We start from the raw sequence: 9570 nt of genomic DNA on the forward strand, positions 1-9570 counted from the left end.
AGCCATTTTGGGATTGTTTGTTGGGCTACGTGTACTGTACCTTGTCCACATGCATGCACTCTATTTGTTTCAAGCAGTCTCAGAAGGATCGTTTGCCATTTGGAAGTGAGGACGTACTCAAGGAGCCCCAGGCCAAGAAAGCAACTATCCTGAAAAGCAAACAAGCCATGTTCACTGCAGCAGAGGCCTTTGAGAAGATCCGAGTAGCCACTGGCGTCACAAATGCAAATGTAAGAACTTTGCCCGCTGCTGCCTCCTCCCAGACTCCTTCCTTAGCTGAGAGAGGGCAACATTAGATCAGCCACCCTCCCAGTCCCTTTCAAGACTTAAGATGCTTATTATTTCTAGCTCCCCAGTCTGAGATTAATCCAGTCAACAGCATTAGTTGTTTTGGTGCGGATCAGGTCGGACCTGAGGCTGCTCTAAATGTGTTTGACCTGCCTCACATTCACTGGCAACGTATTCAGGAAGCCCAGCCAGTGTTCCGACACTGTCAGGGTTTGCACCCCAAGATTCAGAACGAGAAATAGGCAGCTTGTTGTGAGGCGGTGGGGTCGCTGTGGTTAAACCACTGAGCCCAGGGCTTGCTGATCAGAAGGTTGGCGGTTCGAATCCCTGTGATGGGGTGAGCTCCCGTTGCTTGGTCCCAGCTCCTGCCAACCTAGCAGTTCGAAAGCACGTCAAAATGCAAGTAGATAAATAGGGACCGCTACAGCGGGAAGGTAAACGGCGTTTCCATGTGCTGCTCTGGTTTGCCAGAAGCGGCTTTGTCATGCTGGCCACATGACCTGGAAGCTATACGCCGGCTCCCTCGGCCAATAATGCGAGATGAGCGCGCAACCCCAGAGTCGGTCACGACTGGACCTAATGGTCAGGGGTCCCTTTGCCTTTACCTTTAATTTGCAAAGTAACCCAAATTTAATTTGCAAAGTAGCCCAAATTCAACCTCTAGCTTGTCCAATGAAGCAGAAACAAAGCAAGTGCAGGACACGCCACCGTGCAATTACTGCTTAATTTTCTTTCAAAAAGAAGGAGTTCCTGGGGGGTGGGGGGGTGACGCTGTTAATTTTGTTGCCCCCAGACGAACTGCAAACAGAAGTGAATTTAGCCGCCCTTCTCAGATTGGAAGAACAGCTTCCTGGCTACTACTCTCCCTTCTTTCAGGCAGAGGACCAAATAATAAAACTCAGAATTGATCTGCATCTTTTCTCGCCCCCATTTCGCAGCAGCTCCAGCACATCCCATGACTGTTCCCTGCTGATATGCAGTTGACGCCACAAGTCCAATTGTTGCTCGGGGCACTAGTTATTCATGTGTGACGGCAAAACATTCTCTGCTCTCCATGTACCAGCTGCTGCCAGCCAATCAAAACTTAGTTATCCTTAGTTATCGCAGGCTGTGCTCTTATGCCATTCTGGGCAAATTCCATTCATAAATTTATTCCTTGCCCTTAGTTGATTTTTCTCATGACCTTGGCCTCTACTTAAATATTCCAAAGACGCCCTGGTTAAAAAAAGAGGGGGGGGGAAGCATTTCTAGGAAAACCGGATGTCCATCCCCATTCAGGTCTTCCACACTGTGAACCCAACAGGAATGCTGCTGTGCCCGTAGGAGGCTCAGGCTTGCAGCCAAGCTATCTATGCACAATCAATTGTTGCTTTTTGGCAGGAGCCAGACCTGCAGACAGCCACCCACTGACGTAGTTTAGAGGCACTTGTGCTGCAGGTTCCTGGGGGGCAAAAGGCCAAGGACATGGAATCTGGATCTTTTCCAGTAAAGCTGAGGCATTGGAGAGGATGTGCTTGTGGCAGGGCTGGATTAATTGAGCCCATAAAGCCTGGCATGTTGATGAAAATCATTGGATGCCCCTCCTGTTGTCTGCTCCATCTGGAAAATTTTGTTGTTGTTTTTTTAAAAGTAATTTTTATTCATTTTCCATTAATAACAAGAAAAAAGAAATAGCATAAAAAAACAAAAAAGAAAAATTAAAAAAGAAAAAGAAAAAAGAAAAATACACACAAAAAAGAAAAATCTCTTAATTCTAACCATTACCATAAATCTTTAGACTTCCCCTGTTCCCTCCCCTTCTGGGTTCCCTATTAATTATCCTTACAGCAGTTTTCATAATTATTTTCATACGTCATATATCCATTTACATATTCCCAATTTTACTACCTTATACATATGATTATATATTTGTTTAATCAATTTCTATTCATTCCAAATCCTCACCTTAATTAAAATCTAATTCATCATAATTATATATCATACTTCTTCTCTTAACTTATTATTTTTTATCAGGAATGCAATATATTTTGAATCATAAATAATCTATCTTATTTTTGGTTTTTTTTCCTTTTAAATTTAAAAACAATCCCCCCTACTTCTAAAGCCGAATCCTCAGGGCAGTTTAATGAATTCCATTTATCGTACCCAGTTCAAACCATACATATCCAACCATTAAAATTAATCTTTACATAATCATCCCACTTCCACCTTTTCCCATATCCACCTCCAGCCTTCCTTCCACAAAATCTGCCCACCCAGCTGGAAAATTTTGACCCGCTTCCTCCATGCCTGAAATTTCAGAGCTGTGTCTTGTCCTGTAAGCAGCACTTGCCTGTAAGCATGACTGTCCCATGAATGACACAGAGCATTTGCATTTGCTCTCAAGCTGCCTTTTGGACCCATTGCAAATCCATTTGATCTAGCGAGGATCACAAAGGCACCCAAACTAGACAGGAAAGCTTCAGGTTGGTTCTAGAACTGGGACAACTGTCTTTTGCAAGACTTCTCTGTGCTCCAGACTTCTCTGTGCTTCTCTTAACTTCTAAGCCAGAGGGATACCCCATTCTGAGATGGCCACACTTTGATGGTGTGCTGGCAGGTCCAGCTTCTTTGTACTAAGTTTGCATTGTCTTGTCTCATGCCCCTGTGCTGCTGGTTGCTCTCCCCTTAACTTGGTCTGCTTGAACGGTAAGAATTCATCTTTTTGGGAGCTTGGATACCAGCAGTTGGCTCCAGCAGAGACAGGAGACTTTGCTGGCAACAGTGGTTTCCCTATTGAGACTCCTTTTGATATGTACAGTGATACCTCTGGTTGCGAACCGTCCTCCTTGTGAACTCTTTGGGTTACGAGCTCCGCTAACCCAGAAGTAGCTGCTCCCGGAAGTGAACTTTGCCCTGGGGTGCGAGCAGAAATCGCGTGCTAGAAGCGCACGTGCAGCGGGAGGCCCCATTCGTGAAAGCACGCTTCAGGATAAGAATGGTTTCCGGTTACAAACGGACCTCCAGAACAAATTAAGTTCGTAACTGGAGGTACCACTGTACTGTAGGAGACAAAAGGGCCAGACATGACCAATAAGATCTGCAGGGTTGCCTCAGAGCTGTGGTGGATCCTATCGCTCCCCATCTGCCTCATATTTGCATGCCGAGCGGGCAGGGGCCAGATAGATACAGCTCTGATATTTCCATTCATCCCTATGAAATCTTGACAGGACGTTATGGCCTGCTTCGCGGCTCAAGAAGAAACCTTCAGGCACCTGGAGGAAATGAAGAATGTGAATGAAGAGTCCCTGGTCCGACTAAAAGAGGAGAGGGATGTATTGCAACGTGAACTTGAGCACACCAAGTACTCGGGAGAGGCACGGAAGGTGGGGTAAGTTGGTTCCTCCAGTTGTATCACTTAGCTTACAGGCAAGAGCACATGTTGGCGATCTGCCATGCAGAGAGTGTGCCCGTCTTTGCTTCCCGCCCCACCCACTTTGTAGGAGCACATGAGGGTTAGGAGCTGGGGGACTCAAGGGTTCTCTTCTGTGAACCACCCCACCCCCTCTCCCACCCCCAGGGCCCAGAACCTCATGAAGGAGTTACGTGCGCACCTGCAAAAAGAAGAGAAGAGGCGTGATGCAACCCGGGAAGAGCTGTCCAAGGTGAACAAGGTTCTGCTCAATGCCAAAACTGGAGTGGAGCATTTGGCCTCCAAAGTGCAGCACATCAAGCTGGTGAGTGCACAGCTGAGCATGTCCTGGCTCTACGGCAGCGTTTCTCAACCACTGTTCCGTGGCACACTAGTGTGCCGCGAGACGCTGGCTGGTGTGCCGCGACGTGCGGCGACTGGAAGGGCGATTTGCATTGTCACGTGCCTGGCGGCCGCCAATATAAAACACTGCCCCGCCAGAAAGCAATATTTCTCCTCCTCTTTCCCAAAGCTCAGTGCAAACGAGCCTGGCGGCCGCCAATACATAGCACTGACCCGCCGGAAAGCAATATTTGGCAAGTGTTTCTTACAGTCATAATTATAATATAGGGCGGCACAGAGTTAAATTTTTTAACTTTTTTATTGAGGCTCTCCACTGAGAAGGAGAGGAACAGAAGTTTTGGAGGAAGAAAGCAGGGGCTAATGGTTACAGCAGGAGCTGTGAGGCAGAACTCCTGGGTTCTGTTCACCTCACTCAAAGATATGCTTATAGTAGGGTAACTGGATTTTGCCCTTGTTCTCTCCCTGTGTGGCCCTGATCAAGTAGCTGTTCCAGCAAGTCCATAGGTTTCCCTGCTGTGCTCTGTTGGGCAGAAGCTAGTGAACATCTCTTCTTCTCCCTAGGAAGATAGCCGCTTTGCTTCTACCAAACTGAACGAGAAAGCCAGTGATTATGTCCTTGACCTCCTGGCCCAGACAGAGGAGAAGCTGCTGTTCCTTATGGATTCTCTCAAGGATCGAGACAAGAAGGAACTTCTCCAGAGAATTGAAGACATAGAGGTGGGTTCAGATAAGGTTGAGAGGGCCAGACTAGTTTGTCTTCTCAGTCACCTTTGTTGGGATTCTTCACAATGACATATTTCCCAATTCACCAGGCAAGTGATAATCCACATGGAATTATGGGGTTTAGCTTCCTTTGGGATAAGAGGGCACGGAGACCTGTGTTGTTGTTTTTCTATTTGCTTTATTTCCGAATATGCAAGCAGAGCATTTGGGGAGCAGACACCTAAAGCAGTCAGTGCAGTTGCTAATTCTGCCTCGGTTCTCCAAAGGGAGCAACTTGTGCTTCCCAGGCACAATCCTATTTCAGCTGAGCACGCTCTGCTCTATCCTTGCCCTGCCTAAATTCAGACTGGCTCCAAACTCTTTGCACTTCTCTTTAGCCCTCCATTTTCAAACTCTGCTAGGTTCTGAATTCTGAGAACATAAATTGCTCAGCCATTATGGCTGCATTCCAGTTATTAAGATTCTTCTATTTAATCCCCGACCCGATCAGGTGACACTTAGGCAAAGACAATACATTTCAAGTCAGGCCAGAATTGCTGGGCTACGAGGTCTGCTGGGCTTTGCCCTAATACACAAGGAAATGAGTTGCCCCTCCTTATTTCCCATGGTCCCAGTCTAACCTCTATCCTGTGTTGTTGCAGTTCCATTCTAAACTTGAGAGAAGGCTGCCTACCTACAATACGAGGGTCAAACTACCCACCTCACAGAAGCCAGACATGTATTATGGTGAGTCTCAGCAACAGGTATCCAAGTTTTCTAAAACATGGCCATTGGATGAAAGCTACATTGCACAGCAAGAGCCTTCCCTGAAGGCAAATTCTGTTGACTCCTGTCTACTTCTGTGCTCTGTAGCTTCTATAGCTGATAGTTTTGGGTTCCATGTACCGGGCTAACTTCTGCAGGTGGGTACAATGCAAAGCAATGCACAAGAAGCTTAGTGGACTGTGGCTGTGGACTGTTTGTCGTGTTAGCCGTGCCACAATTTCATGGGAGCATAGAATGTGTTTGTGGGCATAGAATTCAGCTTCCTGGATTTTTTAAAAAAGTTGTTTTGAAAAGAGAATTTGTAACTTGTGGGTGTGCAGGTCAGTTTTAATGCCTGCTAAAATTTCTGAAACCGGATAAATGGCTTAATGGGATTTTCAGCGGAGAGGGGAGATGAGCAAAATGATAATGTATTTTACAAAATGCTGGACGTTACACAAAACCAGAGTAAATATGCATGTTTGCATACTTTACAGATTTTTTTAAAAAAATCTGGAATTTGGACTACCTGGGCACAGAATTTCTCTCCTTCATTGCACAGAGTTCACGCAGCCCCTGTCGTAGCACACCGGGCTCTTTGGTAGTTTTAAGTTACAGGTTCTGTGTAGGTGGCAGCTGTGTAGCACAGGTCTTCTCTGCCTATGACATCATTGGCCTTGAACACATGGCTATGGGGCATTGGCACACCCTTTGTGATATCACAGGTATAGACAACTTAGCTTTCTTGGCCTTTGGGCTATGGGCTTTGTTGAGGGGCAGCCTTTCTCCGTGGCTGTGGACTTGGTTATGATGCTAGTCCCATGTCATAGTGCAGGAGCCTTAGCCTTGTGGCCTCCTGCATGATGATGATGATGATGATGATGATTTTATTTATTGAATTTATATACTGGTTGTCATGAAGGCCATGAAAGCTAGGGAAAGATTTTTGGCTGACAAGGAAAAGATTCCCCTATCGTCTTCATAATTTGTTTTTATTGTATTTTATTTTTATTTTATGGGCTGATGTTATTGTTAAGGCTACATGCAATAAATGTTAACATTATCACGTAGATATTTGTGTAAAGGCTTAGTTCTCACAATAAACTTTTGATTTGATTTGAATTTATATACCGCCCTATACCCGGAGGTCTCAGGGAGGTTCACAAAACAAAAACAAAATAGAAAACCACAAAATATATACTCAAAATAAAAACAATACCCCCCCAAAAAAACACACACACCAACCACAAGGTCATAGGATGTCAATCAAATCAACCACCTGGTTAAAAAGGAATGTTTTCGCCTGGTGCCTAAAGGTGTCTAATGAAGGCGCCAGGTGAACTTCCCTGGGGAGAGCATTCCACAGACGGGGAGCCACTGCAGGGGAGACCCGTTCTCGTGTTGCCACAAACTCTTTGGTCTCTTTGCAGATGAGGAGGAGAGCGGAGAGGATGATGCGGATGTGGTGACCCGTGCAGCCCTGAAGCGCCAGTCCCAGCAGATAATAGAATCGAAGACCAAACGCCGCACCCGCTACAGAAAGAAGGATGGGAAGCTGCATCCTATGTAGCCCCCACCCCATAACGTCCCCTGGTCCTGCAGTGCTCCAGAGTCCTTGGCTATTAAAGGTGCCTCCCAGCCACTGAGCCAGTCCCACACTTCACTCCCGCCAAGTCTGCAGGCCCCAGGAAAGGAGAAACATGACCGCTTTGTGGATCTGTTTCCCATGCCGGAAGAGAGCAGGCAGGGACCTACAGTGAGCTGCAGCCAGTGCGTAGCTCCTGCTCTCCCTGCCTTTCAGCTCTCACCTGTGTGAAAAGCATGGGGGTCTTCCATGGGTGGGGTGGGGTGGGGTGGCTTGGCCCTGGTGTTTGTCAGGAAGGATGCACCTAGCCCACCTCCCAGCTAATTCAGACTCTTTTTTCCAGAATCTCTCAACCCTGAGCAGAGATATTCCCCACCGTGCCCTTAGTTTGACTGATTTCCCCCCTTGCTCCAGCCACAATCACCCCCCCTGGTATATCTGGATGGAGGTTGGGGCTCAGAGTCGGTTACACTCTGGTTGCGGAATGGGGTTCCTATGTGCTGTGTTTGCTGTGTATGATGCAATAAACCCTGTTCAGGCTGAGTTGCCTCCTTGTCTGTGCTTTTGTCAGAGATGGGGTGGACTGTAAACAGAGATCAGGCTGGGATTGCAAAGGCTAAGGAAGCAGATGGTTGGGAGGCTAAGCTGTTCATAAGGTCAAGGGACCCCTGACCATTAGGTCCAGTTGTGACCGACTCTGGGGTTGCGGCGCTCATCTCGCATTATTGGCCGAGGAAGCCGGCGTATAGCTTCCAGGTGATGTGGCCAGCATGACAAAGCCGCTTCTGGCAAACCAGAGCAGCACAAGGAAACTGTTTACCTTCCCGCTGTCTGTAGCGGTTCCTATTTATTTACTTGCACTTTGCCGTGCTTTCGAACTGCTAGGTTGGCAGGAGCTGGGACCAAGCAACGGGAGCTCACCCCGTCGCAGGGATTCGAACCGCCGACCTTCTGATCAGCAAGCCCTAGGCTCAGTGGTTTAACCCACTGCGCCACCTGGGTCCCTTTGCGTCACCTGGGTTAGGGTTGGCTTTTTGGTGTAAATCTCCTGGATACAGGTTTTTTAAAAAGAAGCATAACCTGATTGGTTGATGTTAGCCAGACAGGTGTCCCTCAGCTTCTCTGCTGTCTGACCATCAGTGGTGATGCCAGATCCACAGTGTGTGGCTGTCATTTCAGACAACGACACCCACTGAAAAATGGTGAATTAAAGGACCAGAAACTGTATTCTGGGATCTCACGTATCTCTAATCCACATGGTGCACTCCTCCTAACTGGGCTTGCTCCAGGTTTGTTTGTATTGCAAACGAATAGAGAAGAGCAGGCAGCCTTCCTTGGTTGTTTAGATCCCGTGTTATGTATCCCTGATTGGCTGGGATGCTGCTGCGAAGGCTAAGAATTTCCCCATGGGGGGGGGAGAAAAGGCTCTGATAGAGCAGAGGTGGGGGGAGGGAGTGGGCTGCAACACCCTGAACAAAAATGCAGAAGGAGGTGGTAGTGGGTGTGCTCAGATAAAGTCGTGTGGTCTCATGGGCAACAGTTCAGCAACTGCTCCAGTAACTGATACCATATACATTTTCTTTGTACAGTATTTGTTTCTGTCCTGTGTGGCAGAATCATGCACTCGCAGAATCATAGAACTGTAGAGTTGGAAGGGACACCAACGGTCAACCCCCTGCAATGGAGGAATCTCAAGTACAGCATCCATGGCAGGTGGCCAGACAACCTCTGCTTAAAAACCTCAAATGAAGGAGAGTCCACAACCTCCCGAGGGAGTCCCTTTCCACTGTCAAATATCTCTGGTCAATTTTGATTTCTATTCTTCCTTTCAGTCTACAAAGACCCTTGGGTCTTCCATTAAAAACAAATCAGATTTATCCAATCACTCGGGATACTCGCCTTGCTCCATGGTAGCATGTCCCCACCCCCCCACCCCCTCTTCATTAAGGCTGCAATATTCACTCGGGCTGTGTGCATATTAGTGGCTTAAAACAAAGCAAGGGTGTTCCCCTCTACTGTGTTTCAAGTCACATTTGCAGGTGGCTGGACACGCCATAGAGGAGATGGGGGTGCCCACCTGGTGCACATTACCTGACTTGCAATTCCACCCTCCTCCCCAGCTCCTGTTCGAGGAATCTACCATCTGCACATGCACAGATGCTGTCTGAACTGAACACAGCTCAGCTTAACTGCATCTTGCATTTTCAAGTTGGATGGAAGGGGAGAAGGAATGAAGGAAGATGGTTTCTCAAGAAACTACAGGGTACCTATGGATTTTGGCTAATATCATGTGCACTTCAGACATCAGTGGTGGGAGCACACTGGAGCAATGTGTACACAGCCTTCTTTACAAGCCCCAGTGAACTCGGTGGGACAAATTTGGAGTAGATTGCGCTGTAAATCGTTGTGGCTCTTCTTATTGACTCTCACTGACCTTCTCTTGGACACAGCAAATGTTCCCCATTGGCCAAGAGCA

The 9570-nt window shown here is 47.3% G+C and overlaps 1 protein-coding gene across 2 annotated transcripts in view; it reads left to right on the forward strand.

Annotated features, from left to right (window-relative positions):
- The window catches only part of ODAD3 (outer dynein arm docking complex subunit 3), a 32586-nt gene extending 24949 nt beyond the window's left edge, over positions 1 to 7637 (forward strand). For both annotated transcript variants that reach the window (XM_035140838.3, XM_035140837.3), the window contains 6 exons: positions 78 to 230; positions 3498 to 3658; positions 3848 to 4004; positions 4604 to 4759; positions 5407 to 5491; positions 6940 to 7637. In XM_035140838.3, coding sequence (XP_034996729.1) covers positions 78 to 230; positions 3498 to 3658; positions 3848 to 4004; positions 4604 to 4759; positions 5407 to 5491; positions 6940 to 7079 — 852 coding nt within the window. In that variant the 3' untranslated portion in view covers positions 7080 to 7637. The remainder of the gene's footprint in view (positions 1 to 77; positions 231 to 3497; positions 3659 to 3847; positions 4005 to 4603; positions 4760 to 5406; positions 5492 to 6939) is intronic.
- Positions 7638 to 9570: the final 1933 nt, after the last annotated feature.

The sequence above is a fragment of the Zootoca vivipara genome, chromosome 15 (assembly GCF_965207765.1).
Source record: "Zootoca vivipara chromosome 15, rZooViv2.hap1.1, whole genome shotgun sequence".
In the NCBI taxonomy this organism is placed as follows: domain Eukaryota; kingdom Metazoa; phylum Chordata; class Lepidosauria; order Squamata; family Lacertidae; genus Zootoca; species Zootoca vivipara.